General features: G+C 34.0%; 1 protein-coding gene across 3 annotated transcripts; it reads right to left on the bottom strand.

Annotated features, from left to right (window-relative positions):
• On the bottom strand, positions 1 to 26,166 carry LOC132546590 (polycomb complex protein BMI-1-A-like). 3 transcript variants are annotated; one of them, XM_060210313.1, is made up of 10 exons: positions 26,100 to 26,166; positions 9,795 to 9,906; positions 8,894 to 8,990; positions 8,287 to 8,342; positions 6,826 to 6,873; positions 5,707 to 5,812; positions 5,470 to 5,527; positions 4,596 to 4,694; positions 4,320 to 4,400; positions 1 to 3,883 (listed from the first exon to the last, which is right to left on the bottom strand). In XM_060210313.1, the coding sequence occupies exons 2-10, from the start codon at positions 9,904 to 9,906 to the stop codon at positions 3,080 to 3,082; spliced, it is 1,461 nt and encodes a 486-aa protein (XP_060066296.1). In that variant the 5' UTR covers positions 26,100 to 26,166; the 3' UTR covers positions 1 to 3,079. The 3 variants fall into 3 exon arrangements, with proteins under 3 accessions (XP_060066296.1, XP_060066297.1, XP_060066298.1); XM_060210314.1 differs by lacking the exon at positions 26,100 to 26,166 and adding an exon at positions 14,551 to 14,629; XM_060210315.1 differs by lacking the exon at positions 26,100 to 26,166 and adding an exon at positions 11,924 to 12,014.

Genomic DNA, 26,166 nt, shown 5'->3' with positions numbered 1-26,166 from the left:
TTGGCACCACAGCTTAGTTTAATTACAAATCTGTCATTGTTACCATAACATTACACATAATATAACGTAAAGTACAACGACATATCACATTACAAACACACCACGTGACTTGTTCATGTTAAATATACATCACGCAACGTATAAACAGCTTAGGTGTCAATTTATAGGAATGCTGCGTGATATATATATATATATCGTGACGTAAAACAACACGTGATATATCAAAAACCACGTGACGAATACAAACAGAGCAACAAATACATCACAAACCTCCAGAGTTGCCGTTCCTTACATCCACAATAGGCAATGTTATGCAGGGTACATGCAGTGTACTCTGGGAGAAAATGATACACACGTACATCACTTAACATAAACGTTACGAAACATTAAGACTACGTGATAAACGATATATAGGTGTTGCGAAGTATTGCGAAAAAAATGAATATTGAAATTCAAACATCACACTGAATTAATAAATGACGTCACAATCACGTCACAACCAATAAAACCTCAAACATAAAAATAATTTTATGGTGTAAAACACGTTGCTCAGAGAAAATTTATAAAAAAAATATGTATAATCATGGTTATCAACACCTTACAAATTCCTCACATACGTTTACGAGTCGGAAATCATTACAAAAGCAATTATGCATATCCTGAAATCTATAAGCACTACTTGTGCAAATTCAACATAACATAAAAGCAACGCTAAAGAAAAAATGCTTCATAAAGAAAATGATAAATGCGAAAAATAAAGCAACCAGCGTGTTATATTTTTTTGCTGTTCTGGTAAAATTTCATCTAACAGCTCTTTGTATTATTTTGAAGTGTTTAATCGTCGTGATACCTCAGAACTCGGGTTTAAATGATTCACAATCAGAGCAGATAGTTACATAGACGAAACCATTGTTATGTCAAAAATTAACAGCCAGGGTCAATCATACTTATTTAGAATTTTTCATTTAATACGCAATTTAAAACGAATTTAATGAGAGATTTACCAAACGTTTTACAGATAAAATTTATTTATCAAACTGATTCCAAAAATAATCAAGCAATGCATGCTTAGTTTTTAACTTCATAAACTATTCATAATATATTCTTTTTAAATATCTTCCTGTCACCTATGATATTGGAGTAGTTGTGTTCCAGTATGACAGTTTGACATAGAAAAACACTTCATATTTATACCACCCCCATTATCGCAAAACATTAACCTCGCGTTCTGAAAACCGCAGACCATTTTCACTCGTGGAAAGTTGTTTGGCTCTTTCATCTATAAATAGTCATCACGGGTGGCATTCGTTCCATTTTATAGCATAACTGTCGTTAAAACGCTCTAAAAAGGTACTTCAAACAAAATTGATCTGTATATGCCGAAATAAGAATCTTTGGAATGCCTACGTGTGCAGTGAACAGGTGAAACCCGTACAGGTGGAAACCAAGACCTAACGCTGTGCTGTTAAATGGGCTCTGTGGTAGCAGCGTGATGTCGTAATCCCTTTCGGCAATAAGTATATTGTAAAAAAAATAAATGTTATCATATACCATACCGCAGTCTATTTTACATATCACGTACCTACCACGATGATAGACTTTACATTAAGACTTTGTATATATTTATCATCAAACCCGCCATTGTTAAGAGACAATCGATCATTCTCAACATTCAAGATAACCAAAAATTATTTTGGGCATGTTTACCAGTAAATTGATTTTATTCATACTATGAAATAAAAAGTAAATTAAATAGTTCAAAAATATCCTTTTGACATGGAAAAACACAAGTTCTGTCCAAAATAATGATTCGTTTAAGTGACATTTTGTTTCCTTGAAGGTCGAATATTATGCCTTAGGGAATCCTGAAACGGTATCTGTTTGAAATGACTATGCTACTTACTGTTACAAAGGAATTTTGTGGCCATTGCTGGTGATGCAATGAGAATAGTTACAACAAAACAAAGTCTTAGCTTCAACGATTCAAGTACAGGTAGGACACCATGAAATATATATGAAGTCATAACTACATGTAACAGCGAGTTGGCAAAGGAGGAGAGATTAAGTAATCATCATTTCCCAAAAAATATCCAAGCTTGATTGATTAATTTTAACATCACAGATATACATAATTAAAATGCAATTTGTTTCTAATCAGACATTGTATAGTTGATTTTCATCAAAATTGGAACTTTTGTATCAGGCTTATAAACTGACAATCAATGTATAAATGTTTTAGTATCCAATGGAAATTCGATCAAATCTGATATATCCTCACGAGATTGAAAAAACTTCGATGATTGAATGATGTCTACGATTGTAACAATTTCAAATGAAGTTAACTTTTCATTTCACCCCCACAAATTAGGCACGTGAGTAGACTTTTCAAACAATAGTAGGGTTACTGTACATCACCTAAACAACCTAATCCGTGATTAAGAGTCCCCAGTCCACATAACGACCTTGTAACTTTATAGATTTCTGGTTTTCCCGTTAATTAATAAACATTGTATATTACGGTACTCACAACATCCGAATGCTACTTCGCATTGTCGTTTTAGTTACGTGCATGCGCAGACCAAAGGGCACGGGAGGTTTTCTTCCGACAACTACATGAAATGTGTATTTATACATTTCAGAAGGCAATTTAATTTTCATGTAACCAGAGATTAGCAAGATCACTTCCTTTTATTCAAAATCTCATTTGTCTGTCGTTTCGAGATTTTTTCTGCCTCTCATTTTTACTTTTTCTAGAGAGAAAAAAAACAGTACGCGTGGTCAAGAACAAAAAATACAGATTCCACTAGCTTGTGATCCTGAATGTATTATCAACTTGCAAGACGTGATCATGTCTATTCAACTGTAACATGACGCTGAAGAAATATCCACATTCGCAGTAAGACATAATCCCGCCATAACAGACACTTACATCCAATAAGAAATTTTCAACAAATAATTACAATTGTTCCCTTCATATTTGGCTTTACCACAATGGCTAAGAAAGTATATAGCTGCTTTAAATCTTTCTGTAATCACACATGGTACTATGTCTGAATCAACACTAACATAAAACCAACATTTAGTCACCGATGTGCCCATTCAACACATGTTGCGTGTAAATTCCATTGAATTTCGATGATTTCACTTTTCCTCTTATATCGAATAGTGGTTGCTTCTTTTCTTTAGGTGTTTTGTTAGGTTTCGTCAAATCTTTCGTTACTTTTGCCTTACTAGAGATAACTTTGTCCTGTAAGCGTGCATCTGCTATATAAGATAGTTTTCCGTTTCCAATTTTCCTTTTCTTTCCCGATGTCTGTTTTAAGGGTCCTTTATTACCATTTTCACCGTCACCAACTGAAGGCGCAGTGAAAGCTGGAACGGGACTATCACGGCCATCGTTAAAATCATACACACTTCCACCATTGTTACTGAAACTGTTCACGTCTTCCAACGGTTTGAACCCAGCACTATCTATTGTATGTTTACTCAAGAGTCCTTTGCTGAGAGAAGGAGGTGCCGGATACGATAGCCGGTCCATATACTTGGATGTGTTTTTCTTAATAATAGGGGCACTAACTTCCTTTTGGGATGAGTCTTTTCCATTCTGTTTTATTGGCGGTGGAGATTCGTTAGTATGTTGTGTTTCGTCTCGCGTTACAGGTGACACTGTCTGTGCATGTGCAGGTGCTGTCTGTGAAGGAGGGCTGGCTTCCCTGGCAGGTTGTGTAGGTGATGTGTCTCTCTCAATAACGGGCGTTTCTTTTACGACTTCTTTTTGAGAAGGAGTGCTTTCCTCCGTAGAAACTGATGTTATATCTTCACACTTTCTCTTGTAGTTCCTGGCTAATTCAAACACTGTGTATACGAGTCTCAAGGGCGATTGCTGTAAAATATTTTAAGGAAATGTTAAGTTGACAAATAAATTCCAATTATTTCCATGTATGGAATTTGAAGACGGTATAGTTAAGCATCATGATAACGAATTGGTTTTGGAAATGACTAAGTCTGAATTTCCATTTGGTCAAAATGTTTAAAAACTTAAAAGAGAGGTTGCAAAACGCCTAGTCGATTTCAAACGTTTATACTCTGTTTCTATATACAATTCATATAGAGCTGTCCGCTGACATATTGGTGCTAAATGACGAACTTTGGTAAAAATGGAGAAGCAAGGAAATTTGATGAACCGTTACAAAACCGACCAGACAAATGGAAAGATAGAAGTTTTCTCGATTATTGACAAATCGCTTTATTATAAACAGTACAAAGGGTGCTTTGATTTATCAATTTACATATTCATATTTGTTCTTAGGAAGACTTACCCGCCTCCACGTGTAAATATATGCCACGTCCATCAAGGTGAACAGGTCATCCAACGGCTCAAAAGAATGGAAAATATCGATCTACAAAAGAGGAAATAATAACGTTATGAAAAAGAAACTTGGTTTAAAAGACATTTCCGGGTTAGTTGTGATAGGATATTTGGTTGCAGAAAAGACATCTGTGGGTTGTAATGCCTGTAGAAAATTCATATCTTGAATGTGAATCAAATACGTCAGATCATTTTTACAACCTCATGAACAAGACAAGCACTGTACCTTGTACCGAGATGGCAGGTCAAACTTCATCCGGATGAATTTCTTGAGGTGACCGATGGTTACTGCCGCTGGACATTGTAGATACCGCACGTCCCGTTTCTAAGATGGAAAACATTCCCTATGACGTACATGTGGAAGTAACGAAGACCACAGGAATTCTAACGATTTTGGTAAACACGTCTATAGGGACAGAACCATAAACCTTTGGTGAACACGTCTACATGGACAGAACCATAAACCTTCATGTTTTGATTGCATTGGATCATTTTCCGATTCACTTTAAATAAATGATCGTGTTTTGCATGAATGAAAGCAGTCACAGATTTTATAATGTGTCCTTAGAGGTTCAGCTGTCTCTTAAGCTGTGTAAGATAATTGTTCTGTTATATACTGATGATTCGTTTTATCACAATACTGTCATTTTATTCAACATAAATATTTCTTAATATTACCTCAGGTAACATAACGATTTAAAAACAAAACGGCGCGTTATACCATGCAGATTAAATTGTGATGATTGAAGTTAAAAGATAAAAGAGTTATATGAACTTCAAGTCTAACATAGAAAATTACATTTTCTGTAGTATGTAACAAAAGTATTGATAATGTAAGAACAGGGATATCAAATTCGATCCAAATTGTATACAATTTATCATATTTTTTTTTCATCATTATATCAGCTCATGATAGATTGGTTTCATAACTAATACAAAAAAGGAAACTCGTGCATTATTCTATAAATAGTTTCAAGATCTTATCACATTTTATCACATTTCCAAAATCAATTTTAATTTCCACCTCGTACACTTCCTTTATATTTGAAGCCAATATTTCTTTATTAATGTCACCTTACTGATAATACGTGGACCATTACCTTCATTCGGTCCGGATTGTCTTCGTTATTTTGGTCTAGAACTTCCTCTGGGACACATCTACAAACCAAAAATATCCAACTGTACTGTATTATGTTGTGATATGAATGACAGGAATATTTCCGTCGATATCCACAGAAATTAAAAGTATACTGTAATTATCATTCCTTCTTCTTAAAATAAAACATCGTAACGTTTTATTTAGTTGATAGTTAATAGTAACTGGAGCTGTGACTTACTCAGAGTACAGCTCAAGCGAAAGACTGATTTTTTCATCGTATGTGTAAATAAGGCGGTCCTGGTCTTCATCGCCCTTTTCTTCGCTCGGCCCAGTGCAGTGATGAGCTGGAAAAAGTAAGATATTTCCTTGTTCTAATATAATTTTGACGCTCGAAATGATAAGTACTTTGCATTAGATATCCCGATCTCGAAAAATCGCCTTTAGAATATATATGTTGTATATTGTGAAATGAATGTAGTCTATAAACGAGTTCCGTCAAACATAATAAAAATAAACACATGGCTCAACAAAATGTCTGGCAGTTTGATTTTAACCGTCATATTTAAATTAAAAACTTGTCATAATGTAACTTTTCTAAGTTATGTTCATAATGTAACTTTTCTAAGTTATGTTCTAATGTAACTTTTCTAAGTTATGTTCATAATGTAACTTTTCTAAGTTATGTTCATAATGTAACTTTTTTAAGTTATGTTCTAATGTAACTTTTCTAAGTTATGTTCATAATGTAACTTTTCAAAGTCATGTTTATTTTAAAATCTTGTGGATTTAATTTTCGCGCGCCAGGGTTCGCAGATATAAATAAAACAAATCGGCGACTCGTTTCAGAAAATCTCACATCATAAAATCTCATTTAAACCCCGAGAGGTATAGTTATCATAAATAATTGAGTATTTGATGCCTTGAAAAAAATAAACTGAAACATGCGCAAAATGTGTAAAGGATATAGTCTGTGACTATCCGTTAAAAAAGCACCGACAGCCTGGGTGGTGAACATAACACCCATCACACTGACGTGTCACAATAATTTATCATCACTGTCTGTATTTAAGAGTTATATCGAGTTTCCTACTAACACACGTGCTACATTACGTAACCATTAACATAAAATAAACAAACAATCCATTATCCTGTCAGGACATAAACAAAGTAAAAGTAGTTCAAGCGGAAGTGTCAAAACATGTAAATATCACAATCTAACCATTTGTGTGTTTTACGTTTAACTTGATACTGTATTTCTGTTTGTTTCCTTTTTACCATTATTCCGTTTCAGTTATAATATTGATTTTAATATGCATAAGGAAATTAAGTTCTGTATGATGTATATTTCCCGTCTTACCTGCTTCTGGGTGGGCATTGTATAAGTCTCGTCTGCGTTTCATTTCACCTGTAAAAACAAAGCGCACTTATGACAATGTCATATTAACATTTATAGAAAACAATAACGAATATATTTCCCAACAGATAACGATTTTTGGTTTGATGTTACAGAAAGAATAATTTATGTTTCTTTCATAACTTACATCCATTGTTATATACGAGTAACTTATAGCATCACATCTCAGCTGAATGTCACCAAGGTTCAAATTTGTTGTGAATCATGTGACATTCTATATTTATTTCATGAAGACGCCGCTATCCTCCGCCAATCATTTACCTATATTCTTTTACAAGGGCTAACCTACAGGGACGACCCAATTAATCAAAAGTGACACGTTGTGGTTCTTACTGCTTTACATTGCACAGTGTGTAATTGGCTATGTATGGACAAGTTTGAAAGAAAGAATGAATCTTCTACAAAGGTCTTATGACATCTCGCATTAATTACGGTATCTGGCAGGTGACGATCTATCTATACAAGTTTTTATTGAGTCAGAGACCCTTTGACAATATACCTTACCTGCCTGATGAACAGTCATACATGCTTTATGATATAGGTAATTACTGTGACAACAGATCCGACAGTACATATTACTAGTAGTTTAAACATAGCAACAAATTCCAGACCGAATCTTGTATTTATCAATCTTCCTTGTCATGTAAACAATGTTCGGCAAAGTGTAAGATATAGAAGTTTCTATCTGTCCTGTCTCGGCTCGTATTCATGAAAAAGCAAGAGATAGTTTAGAGTTACGCCGGAAACTTGTACAAAAGACACACAAGAGAAATATAACTTCTTTAAACGAAAACTGAAATTAGACACAGGGGAGTCAACTAATCCATTAAACTACATTATACAACTGTTTCGCCTTCTAGGACTCGTCAGTGATATTAAGGCCTGTGAAGCCTTGGAGAGCATTAAAATATCCCAAGTGATCGAAAGAAATGTCAATGACTTAAATGGTGAGAAGCGGTGGCCCAATAATTCAGTGCCTTTCGTAATTTCCATATATCTACTAATAAGAATACCAAGTACATGTGTATAATTCGAACTGTGAAACTATTTTTCATGCAAAGATTACGGGGAATTCTATATTCTTAACACCGTAAAATTTAGAGAAAGCCAGAATTTTAAATTAGTAGGTGTACAGCTAGTCCTAAATACTTGCTTATTGCTCTTTGTCGCGTTTCTACGTCATAGTTTGTATCTCGTTATCAAAAAAATTCCACCAGGAAAAATTCACAGAAGTAATAAGATAACTATCACATAACATCTCTAGTTTTTTCGCAAAGTGGAATTTCACAGTTAACTTCCATCTAGTTATATTGCGTCCCAAGAAATCATATTTTCATTTCATATAACAGTAGCTAAAAGTATATAGTCTTCACGTATAATTTTGTGTATATATGATGTACTTACTTTTGTATAAACCTGGAACTAGCTTATACACAAGGTCTTGTAACGTTTTGTCAGATCTGAAATACAGGTATAATTTAATAAAGTTAAATATTTCATCACCGCACTATGATATCAATACAATATTTATTAAGTGTCTAAAGAAGTGAAGAGTTATCTTGAAAAGAAAATGTTATCTAAAATATCGTAATGGCTTTTTTCCGCGACAGTAGATATATTGCTGTATGGGATATTTGTTTAAAATACGACCTCTTTTATTTGAGATTTTGTTCTATCATTGTGAAAGGTTATTCGTAATACTTATAAAGAACTGCATTAAAGTTCCTATAATATATCTGATGGCGTTATCTGAAGATTTCGATAAAGGCATATTATCAATGTATTTTTTAATGTGGTTCAAGGTAATTCATTCGAACAAACTGGACATCCTTATATCTCATCATCCTATTGACCAAATATCATTATCCATTAGTTACCCGTCCCCACAAAATGTCTGTCTTTATGTCTTAGAAATCGTAACGACACGTTCTGTTTAGTGAAAAACTTATAAAAACATTTATGGAACAGTCCTTCATTATAATGCAATTTTGATGGTGGTGTTTTAACTTACTTAACATTCTGTAGCGGTTTTGTCTTGTGTACCATAACATCACAAATCGGACAATATTTGCTGGATTCCAAGTATCGTACAATGCATGTCCGGCAAACTAAAAAAGGCAAGAACAAAAACGACAAATTGACAATATGTAAGATGAACAATATAATATATGTCATGTATCTTATATAATAAAGCAAATGATTTCTTTGTCAGACAAAATTTTCAGTGTTGTTTATCTTGATCTGGTTTGATACCATGACATTACTTTCTTCGATTTACCAAGATTTAAATGGCTGAGTCGACAATGCCGCAGAAGACGCTTACTCTTCCGGAACACCTAATATTCTTCTTCCTTGTAATGTTCATAAATCTCCGTGTAAATGTTTCGTTTTTTCATGCTTTGTCGTAGTTTCGTTTAATTTAACTTGGAAGGAAGATTATGTAAATATTTAAGTATTTTTTTATATCTAGCAGTGTCTTTTCAATGTTCATATACCAAATCTAGGACGTTTCTATTTTCAGATTTGGGATACAATAAATTAAACATTAGTCACCGGGGATGTTCCTAGTGTTTTAAGGGCGAAACTTGTCCCTATACGTAATCCAAGATGGAAGATCGAACGATTTGGTCTAAATTTTCGCTCTAAGCGATTAATGCACCTGGCTATATTTCATCTTGAAATAGATATAGGCATATAGTTATGCTTGTTTTATTAACTGATTTTGTCGGTAGTTTTTCTTATCGAAAAAATTATGAAGGGTACAACTTCTTATTTTTTTTAAACAACGAAAGCGATTTTTCATCAGAAAGCATGTAATCTTAAACTTCGATTAACAAGTACAACACATGCATTTCGAAGCAGAGAACGAGTCTGATTAGTGATATCTGTTATAATGAAAGAGTGTTACTAACAGGAGTGAAGACATTCGATAATGGTGGCCGCGTCAATGTAGTAACCCCCACACAGTACGCAGATTAAGTGGGGGTTCAGCTCCGTGATCTTTATCCGGGTCGTCCTGTGCATCTGTAAATATAACAAACATGAGTTTGATCAATATCTATATCATATAAATCATACTTAATAAGTATTTGTACTTCTAGAAGCCTCTGAAATGCAAAAGTGTGATAGTTTGATATCCTTTTGTTTTACGTCCTATCAACAGCTTTGGTCATTTGAAGACGACATCCCGATGTATGCGAGGCGAGTGCTAGTGTTTGCGGAATGCTGTAATACGGTCGTGTAACAACCTCTTTATGGTAGTGCAGAACTGGAGCCGATTCTCATACTGACAATAGGCAAATCAGTGTTACCGTACCACAATGCTAAGAATTAAGCTGAAGCAGTGAAGAGAAGAGAAAAGATTAGACCCAAAATTTTAACGACTTTTATAATGGGAATAGTAGGTACACATCGTATGTCGTACTGTATTGCCAACATATCTATAGGGTGATTCCAACATATTGAGGACAATTAACCAACAAGCCGTGACCGCATGTAATAACTCCTATGATATAATCCGCTCTGCACACAATGGGTCTAACACTGCACAATATTAAGTGAAGTGTGGCCTTCAAACAAAAAAACACCACCGACTTTCCAATAATATTTACCTACCACAGTAACAAGATACCTTCAAACAACAATATTTAACATTAACACAGAAATAACAGTGAATAGCTATAGATGTGACCTTCAGCAATAATGGGCTCCGAAAACAAAGGAAGCCATTTTGACAACACTGGGGATCGACCTCACTGCCGGAAAAGGCGACATTCAGACAGTAATTGGTGAACTTACAGATATAGCAAAGATAGTGATCCGATAATGACATTTGAAATCTTATATGTGACGGGTATTTCCCTTCAAATAAAAATACAATCTCTTCCAGATACAAATTACAATTACACAATATGACAGATAATTTAGCACAACGATTACATAATGACAATTAGGCAACTTTCCGTGCTATACCTGGAAATACTTATCAATGTTATGGTTCTAACGTAGAAATTTTAGATAAGAACCTGACAAAGTAACGTTTTAGATAAAACAGGATATAATAGCGTTTTAAGTCGATTGCTCCCGTTACTGGCGGCTGTTAAAATCCAATATGCAGAAAACGCGTGTTGTACGGTTCCCATTTATGTTTTGTCACAAAATGCCATTCAAGGACTGGTTTTAAGTCGAGTTAAAAATGGAAATTCATGGTTGGAAACATCATTTTCGACGGAATTACTGTGTCAGCGTGCCAGAAAGTCGGAATCGTCCCCTGCGGAGTTGACAACGGCACCAAAAAGCGCTATTTATCGAAGCACTGGCGATAATTGGGTTTAGTTTACGAGGGCGTCACTAAAATAAGGAACCAAAGGATATGTTTCGTCCGGAAAAAAATAAATTGCCAATAGCGTTACTCGTCGTGAAGCCAGACATTCGGTTTTAATGCTGCAGCTCTGCGTATCCGGTGAAACTCGACTGGTGGGTTTATGGTAGAAAATGAAAAAAAAACAACATATTTTTAGGATACAACAGTTAGAAGACCCCTTTGTATTTGATAGGTTTATTTGATTACAGATCAGAATTAACACATTTAGAACTTAGCTAATGCATACAAACTGCATGGGGAGTTGGGGAGGGGGCGGGGTGCAGGTTAATTAAAACATCAATCAAAAAGTAGACATTTATTTCATTGTTTTATGAAATACGTTCCAAAAAGTTCATCAGCACCTCGTGGTGTGAAAAAGCGATTGGATGTTACATGTACATTACTGATTTTGGTTCAAATTTGCATTTCAGTTTTGTGGAGAGTATGATCCAATTAATTCCGAAAAGTCATAAAAACTTCTTCGTAAGGAGCATTTTATAAGTGCAATTTTAAAATATGAATTGCGATTTTAACTTGTCGGTTTTTCAATTAACTTTGATTTTAACCACTGCCCCATCCGTTCTGACATTTGAACTTATGTGAAAAAATAGATTAGTGAAAAGTGTTCATTTAACATCTTATAAAACTTGTCTCTAAGTTAGTGCTCTCATTACCAACCTGATAGACAATTTATAACCGTCTTCCTTGTTCGCCCTCCGCTGCGAATATAGTACATGAGGACCTCCGGAGGATTCGACAGTACACCATATAGAAGGCCTGGCTCACGTTGGTGCGATTTCCATAACACTGAACACTAACATGATGAATTACCTCCCTCTTAAATGCAGAGAATTTGAGATAATAAGCGGCAGAGTGGCAGAGCATGAAACCCCTCGATATCAATATATGATAAGTTCTACGTTAACTGCTAGAGAGAAGCTCGCTATTCGTACGATGTGTGTGTATATATATCTATATGTATTTTATCATTTTAATGGGTTTCTGTGTTGACTAGGCATATTGAGACACAGTTTGTTTGGAATATATACACAAAGAGCAAAGAGTCGTGATTTCAAAAAATTTACATAATGTCGATTTTTTCCATTTGTGAGGTCGAAAGCGTGTGTGGTTTAACGTGAAGTGTGTGTACTGTTATGTAGGTAAAGCAAGCCGGCCTAGGATCATTACCCACAGGGACACACAACACACAGGCATTTTACAGGACACCGCAGGCAACACTCAGAGGTTCCTCTACAATAACTAATGCCATACATTTTACGCAGAATAAATGGTAACATATGAGCTATTTTCAAATGGTTCTTTTTTTTTAAGAAAAAGAAATCCCTGATTAATGTTTGTTTCATTTGACATCCGTCAGACTAATTTAAATTAAAAATACATTTTTCAAGAGAAAGATAAAAGAAAAAATACACTCAGTTCGCGGTATGTATGTGTTTTTTTCTGTGCGTGTTCAGTTTAATGGGTCTTATTCAAACATAAATAATGAAAGATCAAAAACACATTTCAAAGTCTGAGAAAAAACTCTTCAACCTTTCACTGAATATTTTCACTAACAAACAATACAAACTCATTTCACAACCAACATAATTGATATTTTTTGTGATGTTTTAATTATTTTTCGTTTTTATTTCGATATTTTTTGTACGAATTTCTTAATTTTACCCGTCATTAAAGGTAATGACTTTAAATGATGTAGCAAGCAGAATTTTGTTGAATTGGATTTGAAAATATTTATGAAAGAGATGTTCATTCAATAATAGTAATTAATATATAATATATATATATGAAAACAATTTCAAACAAGCATTAGTGCTTTCATTGCAAAATCTTCATGCTGCTTACTAAATTGCATAGTTACATAATCGATGACGTCATATTAACGGACACTGTGAATTCGACCTTTATATTTGAAGATATAGATATAAAATCACAAATTTAATATGTAAGCAACATCGAACCGATGAAGCAGAGTTCTTGGAAACAGATTAGGCATACATACACCTATAATGATCACATGTATGGGTTTCTGAAGTCATAGTTATTGTAGCGAGTTCTATCAAAAAATCTTTGTTTATTCATTGTAAAAGATTTATTCAAAGTGAAACATCTTATTTGGTGTGACACCATAACATACGTGTTAATGAGAGAAAAAGATCCATTTTTATATCACGACAGAAGCTAAGCAAGACGAAGCTGACTGTATGTTAGACCAACTAAAGATTCTGAGATATTGAGTTGAGATGAATGATAACGTGGGTCGTGTTTTATGTAAAACACAAGCATACTTCATCCAATGCTAAGCAACATATGCAAGAAACGAAAACCATAAACTTCATTAACCTAGTTAGTGCTAGTAATTTTGAGCATTTCTCATTTACATGAATAGGTAAGCTCCGCAATGTCAATGAGCCTGAGAGTATCAAAATGAAGGTTCTCGATATGTGGAGGGAGGAAAGCTAAAATAAAATGACAGAAGAAATAGGCGCGGACACGGCACAAGATTGATATATATATATATTTTCATTTCACACTTTGCTTCATTTTTCATTAAGAAGTGGCATTATACATGTATTTCAACTCTATCCGGAAATTAAACATGGTCTAGGTTGGTATCAAAATTCTGTATGAGGTACACCGTACCAAAAAATAGAATAATATTTAATTAAACAAAAATACAAGCATTAATTCAATTTATAGGGATAAGGAGGAGACTTGGTCTGAAAATGTTTCAATCCTTATCTTGTCCTTAGGTCATGTTGGAGTTTGATATGACTTGCCATCAAAATTCATTTTAAGTGTTATCAGTATACAAATTATGTGATTTGTTTCCTCATGAATAAATAAATATAGCTTTGAATTCGGATTTTTCCTCTTTAAATAAAACTGTAATATATTGTCTTGGACTAAAACAGCTAAAATAATTAATGATAAAAGAGATTTTAATCCTCAAACTCTTAATGTATTTTCTTTGTATAGTATATACTATTGTATCTATCATATGCTACTAATATTTGTTCAGACGTGGCTATGACTAAATCTGAAATCAATTTTCACTTGTAAATTTTCCAGTTTTCATAATCCTGGTACTTATATTACCCTACTTCTATTTACAATATCATACAAAATTGCATTACAATGCTTGCTCCACTTATAGGTAAACATGTACTGAATCATGAAATAAACGTAATTAATTTTGAAAATATAGAACGCAAATTTTACATATTTCTAGTGACGTACGTATATTATCAAAAATATTCATATTTCCAACATAACTTCGTAAATACCTGAAATTCTTCTTCGATTTCATCCGTAGTTTCGAATTTATTTTCGGAATATTTTTCCAAAATGGAGTGGCAGTGTTGTGCACATAGGTGTTTATTTGTAAACGATATCCGCCAATAAACCCGTATTTCTATCACAAACTCGACCCGATGTAATATCGTTATGCAGTGTTGAATTCAATATAACCAATCAAATTCAAAATCCTACGTCACGTGTCTTCGTATACATTCGCATGTAATCATGCATATGCCGGGTGCACTGAATAGCCGCATGCAAAACAAATACCGGAATATCACAATAAAAATCATTTCCTGTTAAAAAGATATCTCCCAATTTCGTCATGAATTGCGTGACCTTTTCATGGCAAGGTCACCTCATGCTAGTGGAACAAAACCGCTATCACTGACCACCCTGTAGAGGCGATACATTAAATTCTCATCCATCATATCACGTGACCCTGCAACGCGGCCGATAAAGATCAACCACAGTAGAAAAGTCTCCCCACAAACGACAGGCAAACTCGAGAGATGTATTAACACGTCTGAACGTGGGTAGTATATATCCGTACACATAACATGGTGGTGAATTATTGTAAGGAGATGTACAGATGAAACTTGAAATTACCCCCAATTTTTGCCATTATTTTGCACAGGAAGACATTCTGATATTTCAACAGTGGTGGTATTTTTCACTCCTGACTGGTTTTGTCGCCGCTAATCACGATATCAATAACATGTAAAACATTACACTCACGCTTGGTCAGATAGCATACGTCATTTCGTCTTTGAAGCCAATTTTATCGTAATTGTCGAAATATTTTTTTGGTATCTTTAGGCTGTAGACATGCAATATTTTGAAAATTGTGCATCACACATGACAAGAGTGGGTTGTATGATAAATGAGCCTATCACGTGTGTACATCACTTATACGCCTGTGTTTTTAATAATTCGTTAATTCAAATCAAGAAACGCGTGTAAAAGTTAAAGTAAATGTCATATTCTCTTTAAAAAAAAAGAAATAAAAAATTGAAAGCTTTCATCAAATAACATTTTTTATTTGAAATTTGATTATTTATTTATTTAAGTATTTATTTATGTTAATGGTTATTTCTTAACTTAATTTGTGATAATATCAGGCAGTCAACCAAGTCTTCTTCAAAATATAGGAGGAATATAGGAATAAATTAAAAATGATCATAAACTACCTTAAAGTAACCAATCACTTCAAAAGCATCACAATCCAGGCAGAGAGCTGCTGCATAGCTCATCATCATCATCACCTGAATGGGCACCTAAAAGGCCAATATCATGTTGTACTGCCTTGCAAGGCGTCCATACAGGCGATAAAGAGATGTACTGAATCATTTTCTGGTGGCTGGTGATGCTGTTAAAACCTTAAAAATTCTCCAACTTGTAAGATAAAGAAACCAAAAGTAGTATCAAAGAAATATTTACAATATCCACATTTATCGGCGACAAATTTCCTGAAAAATAAAGGAATATTTTCCAAAAAATAGGAAAACAAAGGAAATATAGGAGGTCTATCAAAACAAAAGGTTTTTGAATAAAAATATATTAAAAATAAAGGAATCGGTTGACAGCCTGTAATATGCTTCGTCATTAATTAACAGGATATGTATAGCATTAGAATTAATTATATCAACTGTATACAGTACAATGTCGAGATTTATTTTCCGGGACCGGTTCTCACTTTACATTGAACGTTAGAGGTCAAGTGAGGTCATGACACAGGCCTCAATATTTCACGGACTCCCGCGGAGTAAGGTCAATGGGTTAGCGACATCCTTTGTCACGACCATCTAGTCTGTCCTAAAATATTCTAATGAATATTCATGATTAATCACAGAAATCAATCCAAATTGAATACTACAAATAGGGCATTTCTTTTTCTTTTGTGTATTCGTCGCTTGATAAAAAATAACAGAACTGAATAAAACATCCGAAAATTAATTAAATGCACTTCAGGAAAAGCCGATTTTAAGTTGCAATAATTTGCATCACATTCACTTCCAATATTTTGCAATGAAATACGTTTGAAGTAAACAGTACGTTTGTACGTATATATAATTTACGAGTTTATCAGCTAAACCAATGTTTACTACCAAGCTTTAAATGTTTATCAAGAACAAATCTTAAACAAGACATAAACGACAAATGTCAAATCATCTTGGATAACAGTCACAGATTTCAGTAAAATATAACAATGGAATCTTACCAGGATTAGATCGCATTGCTTTCGTAAGATATAGAGCCTGTCGTGTAAACAGAAAGTATGCAAATTACCAAGCGAGGCAGATGTCAAGCCGTTACGAGAAAAGAAATCTTGACTGAGCAGGGAGCGCTGATTGGTTAATATGTAGGCACCATAAGGCCACACCACTGGTCCATGGCGAGCATGTATATTTACTCAAAATAAAAGACATCTAGTTTTTGTTGTCTTTAAGTGCCAACCATACGAAAGAGATAAAATATTTAAGACATTTTCCCTTGTTCTGTATTGTAATTTTATTTATAATTACGTTCAATTTATTTTCATATGTTTTAGTTCATAATTGATTTTCATAAAACAAAGTGTATTGATAAATCCAATTATCTTTAAACTGTACTGTATAACTAATTACTAGTGATTATAAAATATTAGCATTTTAATTTTAATTGATTTGGTACATAAGCATGGCTTCACATTACTATATTACACTGATGGGGGAAAATTGGAAGAAATCAGCATTGCTTTATCAAATCACAAAGGATGAGATAAGTTGTGAAAACATGCGTCCAGTTATTCTTTAAATATCTATCTGCAATAAAAATAAGTTTAAATCATATCACAAATATAAACTCTAGGCAATATGATTTCATTTGCGTTGGCTTGCCTACATACAAATATCATTTTATAACATCTTAAGTCAGTATTAACATTACACATTATTTTCATGACATGAAATAATGACAACTTGAGCAATGGATTTTCATCATCAAAGATTAAAAGGTACTGGTTCTATGTACACCAGTAAAAGATTTTATACAACATTAACTTGATTTCAGACAAAACTAATCACAAAAATGTCACAGAGGAACACATATATTAATTCAGTTCCTACATCCTTTTTTACCAGAAATGTTTAAAATTTTATCTTTAACTTGATAGGAAAATGAAACAATTTTCAAAATACGTTACTTTTACAAATTATATTTGCGATATCATATTCAGATCCATGTCAATTATCCGAACGACAATTGTAACTCTAAGTCAAGATTCCCATTTCACTGGTGTAGGATGTAAGGAACCGATGTGATTTCTTGTTTATATAATAAATAATTTAAAGATTTACTGCAGGTCTATTTCAAGAATAAACGGAAAAAAATGTTTCTTTTTGTTAAGTTTCTAAAATATTAATGTTCAATCGAAATCACTAACACATCACTGTTTGTAATAGAAATAACCACATGGTTTTTCACACGTTTCACACGTGTAAAGCCTTTACATGTTTGTTAGTGCTTTCACGCCTCTATGTGTTTAGTGCCTGAATACCTTCACACTTTTAATATTGCCTCAACGTCTTAACATGCTTATTAATGCCTTAACGTCTTCATATGTTTAGTACATCAACGTCTTATTAGTGTCTTAGCTCCTTCATACGTTAAGTGCCTTGACGCAATTTCTTGTTTGTTAGTGCCTTAACGCTTTCACATGTTTCTGAGTGCATCAACGTCTTTTCACGTTTATTAGTGCCTGAACGTCATGGATGTTACAGAGGACGTATACGACAATTTCAAATATTTGGTTTCAAACAAACTTGAATACAAATAATACTGCTGCCATTTGGCTGATTAAAAGAAGGTATAATTGACCATAACGCACGGGGCTACATTCATCAATACAAAGTAAAGACAATACTAAACATGTTGTTATTAATTTCTATGAGTACGTTCTTCGTTTTGACTCTGTGAAATTTGGAATGATACATGCTTTCCCCCAATATTTACAAACAAGCTGTAATTTCATTGGTTGATTCTATGCGTTCTGTGACCAACATCAAAGAAGAATCTGTTTGGTGCTTGAAAGAAAGTTACCATACCAGATACTACAAATTACGAAAATTGCATTTCATTGTATTTAGCATACTTATATAATATCCATTCATTATTCTCAAGTTTACGCGAAACTCTCATCAGTTACCATTTATTAACTGGTGTGTGAAGATTAATTTCAGATGTCAAGCCAAACTAAATTACGTTCAACCCTAAAGGTGTCATGCTATACAACGACGCCTCGATATTCTTTAAAATATTGCTTTCTTCTATTAATTATTTCGTTATCATTGGCTCGTACCATTGATTACAGAAAACATGTTACGGTATTGTAAACTTTTTTCACTCTAATAGTGATTTTTGGATCTCGGATCTTTGTGACTTGGACTTCCTGATGGACTCGCTCAAATTTGGAGACCTCATTTTATCTCCTAAGACAGGGACTCGTCAAAAAATTAGAATTAGTGTTACACTAGGCTCACCATAAAAATCCAATTAAAAATACTGTCTATCCGCATTCATCATTAGCTAGTTAGTCCAAAGTGAGTTGTTTATATGTCGATGAGGACGTATATAGTAGTGCTAGTGAATGTTAAATGCGATTTTTAGAGACAATGAGAAAATCCGGAAATGTCTCGGTTTGCTCATCACAGGGAGAGCCACACATCGTTTAATCTGTCACAGTAATTTGATCAGACCCTCATGTTGTGTTCAGCAAATTACATAATTTTAACATGATTAATGATGCTAACACAAACCTACTCACACGCAGATTTACCATAAGGTGCCTTGGTATGATTTACAATCGTTTGTATGACGCTAAGATGAAGAAGCGGTGCCTATTAATGAACTTAGTAACATAGTGCGGAGCCCATAGTGACATGATATTTACATGGGCGATAAATGGGCCATTATTCTCACACTTTAGTGTCGACATGGCGACGACGGGGTCAGCCTCAGGGTGGTCACGTGACGGTCACTACACGCCACTGAAGGGGACACAAGCGACAAATAGTGTAACGGTTCAAGTGGTTTATTTACTGTCGTAACGGCGATCTACTTATGTAGTGATTAATTATAGGCGTCTAATAAATAGTAAATAGCTTCTTTTTTAATTTTAATGTTCAATACAGAACGTGCCGTAATCAAGGCCTGGGTATTATAAGGAATCTTTTTGGAAGAACAAGATCGATCACTTTAGTATGCCATCTTCCAACAGTGCTGAGACGACTAATTTGATTGGACAGTATTGACGCGGATCAGGATTAGAAACGAGACAACAGTCGTGATTGGACGACTTTATGAAACATTGTCCATGAAATAGGTTGCATCACAGACACGGGTCACAGACACAGAATTTTTTGGAACGATCCAGAATCGATGAGCCAATTTTTTGTCAAATGCAGCTTTCCCTGACATTTTCCGGGATTAGAAAATCGATTATTATTGAAGCGCTTTCATGGTGAATCGGTTAATTGAATCTCCGAGTCTCAGAGAATGTGCTGATACACAAAAATCAATGCTGAGTACAGAGTGAATCTGTAAAGAAATTTGAAAAATATGGCAAGGTTCAGTGGATGGCTGCTTTCAAGTATCGTATGACCTCTACAGCCAGGATCGGTGACTCTGTTACAGAGAGCTTGTAGCTAGTCGATGGCGTAAAGGTGAAGGACATAAAGACTAGTTAGATTCCATAGTCTACAGTAATACATCGTCGTGGTCAGTAGGACCTTGTTCATCAGGAACATTTTCATACTTTGACATGTATTCGTGAAAAAGGGCATGGTTTTAACGTCCTTCACTATCTGGGTTAACTTCAGCGGTTTCCAATAATAAATATGTAAAAGAGGACGATTATCGGGCCATTCAAGCATAAATCTTTATATATACAAATTAAGAAAAAAATTCCTATTACAAAGGGCAGACATCGAGGTACAAATTAGGTTATCTCTCAGTCTTCTTACTCAATGAAGTCGTCATCTGCGTCTCGAAAGGTAAATATTCTAATAATGTAGTGAACCCCGCGGGTTTACATCAGTCGAACACCCACACACGAGGTCAACCAGCAGATTTATTAACCCCTATCTACAAGTGTAAATAACTACACCACGTGTTGTGTACAAAATTTGTTACCTTTAAATATGAACAGGAATATTTCCGTATCACTTTCAATACCGATCCCGTCCCAAGAACGGTTACCATTATTTATATGAAGTTTACAGCCTTCTGTGTGTGCAAAAGCCCCTGATACTATAGCTAGAAAGACTACCAGTGTATGTTATGAAATATTCACCTCAACTCTTAAAACTGACTTATCTCCTCCTAGTTTGAAACCTCATGAATTGGACATATCCAAGAATCTAAAATTATAAAGCTAAATTTTATTATAAATCTTTATATACCATTGTAGAGATAAGGGCCAGTCTACTTCTGTAAGATGACCATTCCGTTTCCTTCAAGTGTATCTATAAATAGCATAACTTTGAATCAATGAGGTAAAATAATTTCTTTGAATCTTTTATTTAAAATAAGTTAAAATGAAATTATCATAGAATATCATACATCATTTACAGGGGTCAATGATTCAAATGATATCTTATAAGGTATGATAAAGTTGTATAATTAGTGATAGGTATGATCAGGGTATAATATCATATCGACATTATATTGATCTAATGTGATACTGCTAGTTAAGTTTCAATTAGTCTTCTGTAATAAAAAGAATAAAAAACATGCAGAGACGAAAACATTACAGAGAACCAATCTGAGTACTACCTATATATAATGTAGATGGACCTGAATCGGCATGCACTGCACATACATAGCATGTATGGGAAAAGAGAATGATTTTTGTAAATTGGAAAATTGAAAATTGGAAAACCACATCATCAAATGCCTTAGGTAAAAATAAATATAAAAAAAAGATTAGAAAACGTTTTAAATCATTTTCATCTCGAAGAACAAAGCTCCAAAATAACAGATACTTATTATAAAAATAAAATCCAAATGCAATGATGCAATTTTCATTTTGACGTAGCCACACTCTACATATAACTTGCATCTTGTGAAAATTGGAACCATGATGGAAAAAAGGGGCGTGGAGAGGGGAGTGTGGGAGGGAGTGGGTTGTTGGTGCAGTGGCTGAAAGTGTGGATATGAAGTCTCAAAGTTACATGGAAGTCTATAGATTATATATCATTTTGTTCTGTTTTCTGTCTATCATGCCAGTAAGTGATATTATACATATGTTAGTCCATTGCATGGAATACTATTTTTAAGATGTTTAGAGGTTAAGAAGTTTGAACAGTTAAATAACAAAAATCCGGCCGGACATTTACCAGTTAAAAATTAAATGGAAACAGTAAAATTAATTCACATAAGATGGTTAAAACAATAAATATATCTGATTATCTATAATCTTTTCACACATTATACACAAAAAAACTTTCATCTTTGTATCATCAACTACAAGTACGGCTATGCATTGTGACGTCATAATGCCATACATGTATCATAATCGGTGACGTCATTTGATTTAATTACATGACGTCAAATTGGATATAAACTGCTATATTTATGTTTGAGGGCAATGTTTTGTCACGTCTTTCATCCTTTCTTAAAAATGTAACTTGGTAAGGTTTATACAATAAGTGAAATCATTAGACAAGGCAAGAAATAGATATGGGAGGTTGAATTCAATTTTCAGTAATTCTGAACATATATATAAGTTTGACATGAAGATACGATAACTGAATTTCAAGTTTATCAACCTGGAATAAGTTAAGAATAGATATATATACTTTGGTATATCAATTACGTCTGAACTCCGAGAAAAAATTTCAGGAATACAGAAATGTTGAATTCAATTTAAACCTTATCTGTTGAATTTGCAGTGACGGAAATGAAAAGTAATTGAACAGCCAAGATTCCCAAAGGTAATCATTCCACAGATGAATCTATGAATTGCTGTCATAAAATATTCTTCTATTCTGTTAAAACCAAAGAACAATTATCAGTATTAATGATGTAATTAAAAACAGAATATGTCATACCTTTATATCCCACACTACAAATCTCGATGTTACACAAAAAACGAATCTTTATATGTAGGTAAGTAACATAAATAATGAGCCAGTTCAACCATAATAAATATTATTTAATTTCATGGAGAGTTTTCTAACAAATTTGAAAAAAAATCATTTGGATAAAATCTACAGGATGACATTTAAAAAAAGAAATATTAATTCCAAAAACCCGACATTGGATGTTTCCTATGATGTATCTAATCTTTTGGTAGATTTGATACACTAGTAAATCAGGTAAAGTATATATTGGCGGTAGGATTAGACGATGAACTGAGGGGGTGAAATTGAACAGCTGGTTTGAAAATATGTGCATGTTACAGAATCCCCTTACTTCATAAAACTACCAGCTGGGCTGACCGATACGCGTTGAAAGATATATGACGATGTCCAGCTGTGTCCTCGGCCCACCCGCGCTATCATTGGACTCCGGGGAGACTCGTGGAAGATGACGTCACGGGATATAATTAGCATAGTGGAGGCATAACTATGTTCTACAGGAACTGTTCAAATGATGACGAACGCAAACATGTTTGGAGGCACTGAGATTGGCCAGCGTCAAATGTATTCTGTCGAAACCAACCATATCTAAATTAACATGAAAATTGCATTCAATAGATTTAAGTGATAGATTACAGGATTCAATATCGTTTAATATAGACGGGCTTGTTAATAATGTATAGGAGAGGCGGACGACTGCCTTTCATAAAAGGAACATTTATGACGACTTGTGCAGACATATGTATATGGCCAATCGTTCGAGACGGATATGGTCAAATAATATTGGCTAATTTTATGAATATCTCCCCACAAGTAAACGAAAGACCTACGGCGAAATCCAGACCTAGTGAAATGAACGAACGAGAATTCATTGCGTAACATACAAAGTCGTCTGATGATGGTTGCAACAGTCAATCATAAGACGACCCGAAACCCTATCGTGCATTTCCACTTTCCAGGCAAAGTAAAACAATTGTTATGAAATGGAACACGTGCATATATATATATATATATATATATATATATCGATATTACGCTACGTATGACCTTTCCGACAGTTGTGACGTCATAACGTTCCATCCGCTCCAATAAGTATTACATAATAATTTGCGCTGCAGTGCAGAAAATAAATAATATCAGATGGTGGGAAACCTGCTTTACAAACAAAGCATCAAAGGTATCTCTTACGATTTATCAATTGTAACCAGCCAATAGCATGCAAGCATGTCGTTGTATTTCTGGTGCACGAGATAACCCCGTGCACCATATGCGCCTGTGCTTTAGTGTTCCGGAACAACAATAAACGTGATCATGCGCCGTGAGTCGCAACGACGCGCAATCGGAGTAAATCGTGCGGCGTTACTGCTTTACGTAACCATGGCAATACTTAGAAACGGAACATGTCTTTTTATCTACTCGATATATTATTCGACGATAAAATTTAAGTAATAGACAGGTGCCTTTCTTGATAATTAATCCATCTTAACATAATTTAATAATGCAGAATTATTTGTAATAACCACGGATCAAGGATTATTAGCGAAATCGTAGATATCGTCCAATAGCAAACTAATCCCATCAAACTCAACATTTCAACAATTTTGAAAAAAAAATCGATTTTGAATATAAAATCTTATTCTCAAATTTGAAACCGCTCCATCATCAATGATCAATAGTACTTTATCGCGATTCGTTTTCATTTCGACTCCCAGTTTCATAATCAATATAATTTTATACATATTGAATAGCCCCGGTCATAAGGGACACCACGTTCCTCTAATCCCTTGTGAGGGCAGACGTTTCACACACCTGGTAATGAACCAAGCATCTTCTCCGGCTCTCCGGATCAACCCACATCTGTTCTTTTATAATCGAGAGGAGAGCCGAGACAAAAATAAGCAAAATTCGTTTCTAATTTCGCTTTGTGTGGGCATACGAAAGCCCTGGCCTTCATTCAATGCCGGACTACGCTGTCCACCGACCTCTCCAGTGCGACTGACGGCAATTTTATAAACAACACAGCTGTCATTTGTCACAGGCGAGCTGTTCAGGCGCGGAGAATTGTCGAATCTAGAGGCTAAGATATACGTCACACTCGTGACGATGCCCCCCGCGACGTTTCTCAACACTGAAAATATTTTAACTCAATGTGTCAACAGCTTTATGATTTCGATACATATGTTAATTGATTCTGTATAATATATATCTGGTACGAATAGTTTAAGAAAGGGAATTTTTTGTGGTTTAAAGTATATGAAATTACCTAGGATGGTTAAACAAAATACAATTTTTGTGAAAGGTGATAAAATACATATAACATTAACAGTTTGTAACATATGTGATATATCATTATAATCATCATTAATTATTTAGTAATTAAATGTAAGTAAGAACATCTATAATTGAGAAAAAATAACAATAAACAATGATTATTTTTTATATAACATGTCCTTTTTTTTGTTTTAAATCTAGTCAGAAATTCTACAATAAAGCGGTAAAAATGTTACATTTTTTGTATTTTACTCTTTATATATATTTTATATAAAAATGCATTCAATGTCATAAATATAAAATCATTTCAGACCGATTACAAATTAGTAATGTTATGAAAAATATAGTTTTCAGATAATTTTTGTAATTTTTTACAGTATATAAAATTATACTTTATTATTATTCGATAGATAATGTGCTGTTCTGGTAGGATATTTAAAAAAATATTAAGATAATTTCACCAGTTTTGTATGTATATGAAGACGTATTCGAAAATTGTATGATATAAAAATGTGCATGGCTCCTTGTAATGTATTAGTAGACTCCTAACACTTTTTTTTTTACTTATTGTTACATATATATACACATACAAGTGACATTTAAATGTATTTATGTCTGTAAGTGTTCCATCAACATTAGATACATGTCAACTGGTTTTAAAGTGACACATACATTATATAATCTAAAATGTCTGTGGTAAAGATTTTAATCCCCGGTAACTTAAATGTTGAGTTTCAGTTTACGCTCGACCCTCATGGGGAATCTCCCAGTCGGTGACCTGTAAGCTTGGCCGAGCTACCTTCGGTGTGGTCTCGGCCCACGGCAAGCCTAAATTACGCACATATACACAATTGTCGTCTGTCGAGTTCCACATATATCTGTTGATATTAGGTAAGTTTATATAACACAAACTCTAAATTCCGCTGACGACAAGCATAAGTTTACACATACACAAAGAAAAGCTCTGGTCGCTTGCTCGGTGCCGCGGTTTGCTATACACTGCTGACGCCATTTTGAAACGTTCAGATTATAGCGTGTGTGAGGTCACATTCGCTATGTTGATCATAACAAGATAAATACACATGCAAAAACCAACATTTTACGAAATTAACAAGAACATAAGATAACAAATAAAGAGTGCTTACCTCGTTTCCCTAACCAGACTGCAAGTTAGTTAAAAATCTCCCTCAAATAATAAACGAATTTAATATA

Source organism: Ylistrum balloti, unplaced genomic scaffold (genome assembly GCF_031769215.1).
Source record: "Ylistrum balloti isolate Yb309-2 unplaced genomic scaffold, AGI_CSIRO_Ybal_v1 Utg369898, whole genome shotgun sequence".
Lineage (NCBI taxonomy): Eukaryota > Metazoa > Mollusca > Bivalvia > Pectinida > Pectinidae > Ylistrum > Ylistrum balloti.
This window is presented reverse-complemented; position numbering and strand designations above follow the sequence as displayed.

Excerpts from the sequence above, each read along its gene's own strand:
- LOC132546590 (XM_060210313.1), bottom strand. The coding sequence starts at position 9,906 with ATGCACAGGACGACCCGGATAAAGATCACGGAGCTGAACCCCCACTTA. Across the intron at positions 5,528-5,706 it reads TCGCTTGAGCTGTACTCTGA|ATGTGTCCCAGAGGAAGTTC; the intron begins GTAAGTCACAGC and ends TTTGGTTTGTAG. Across the intron at positions 4,695-5,469 it reads ACAATCCGGACCGAATGAAG|AAACGGGACGTGCGGTATCT; the intron begins GTAATGGTCCAC and ends TTTCCATCTTAG.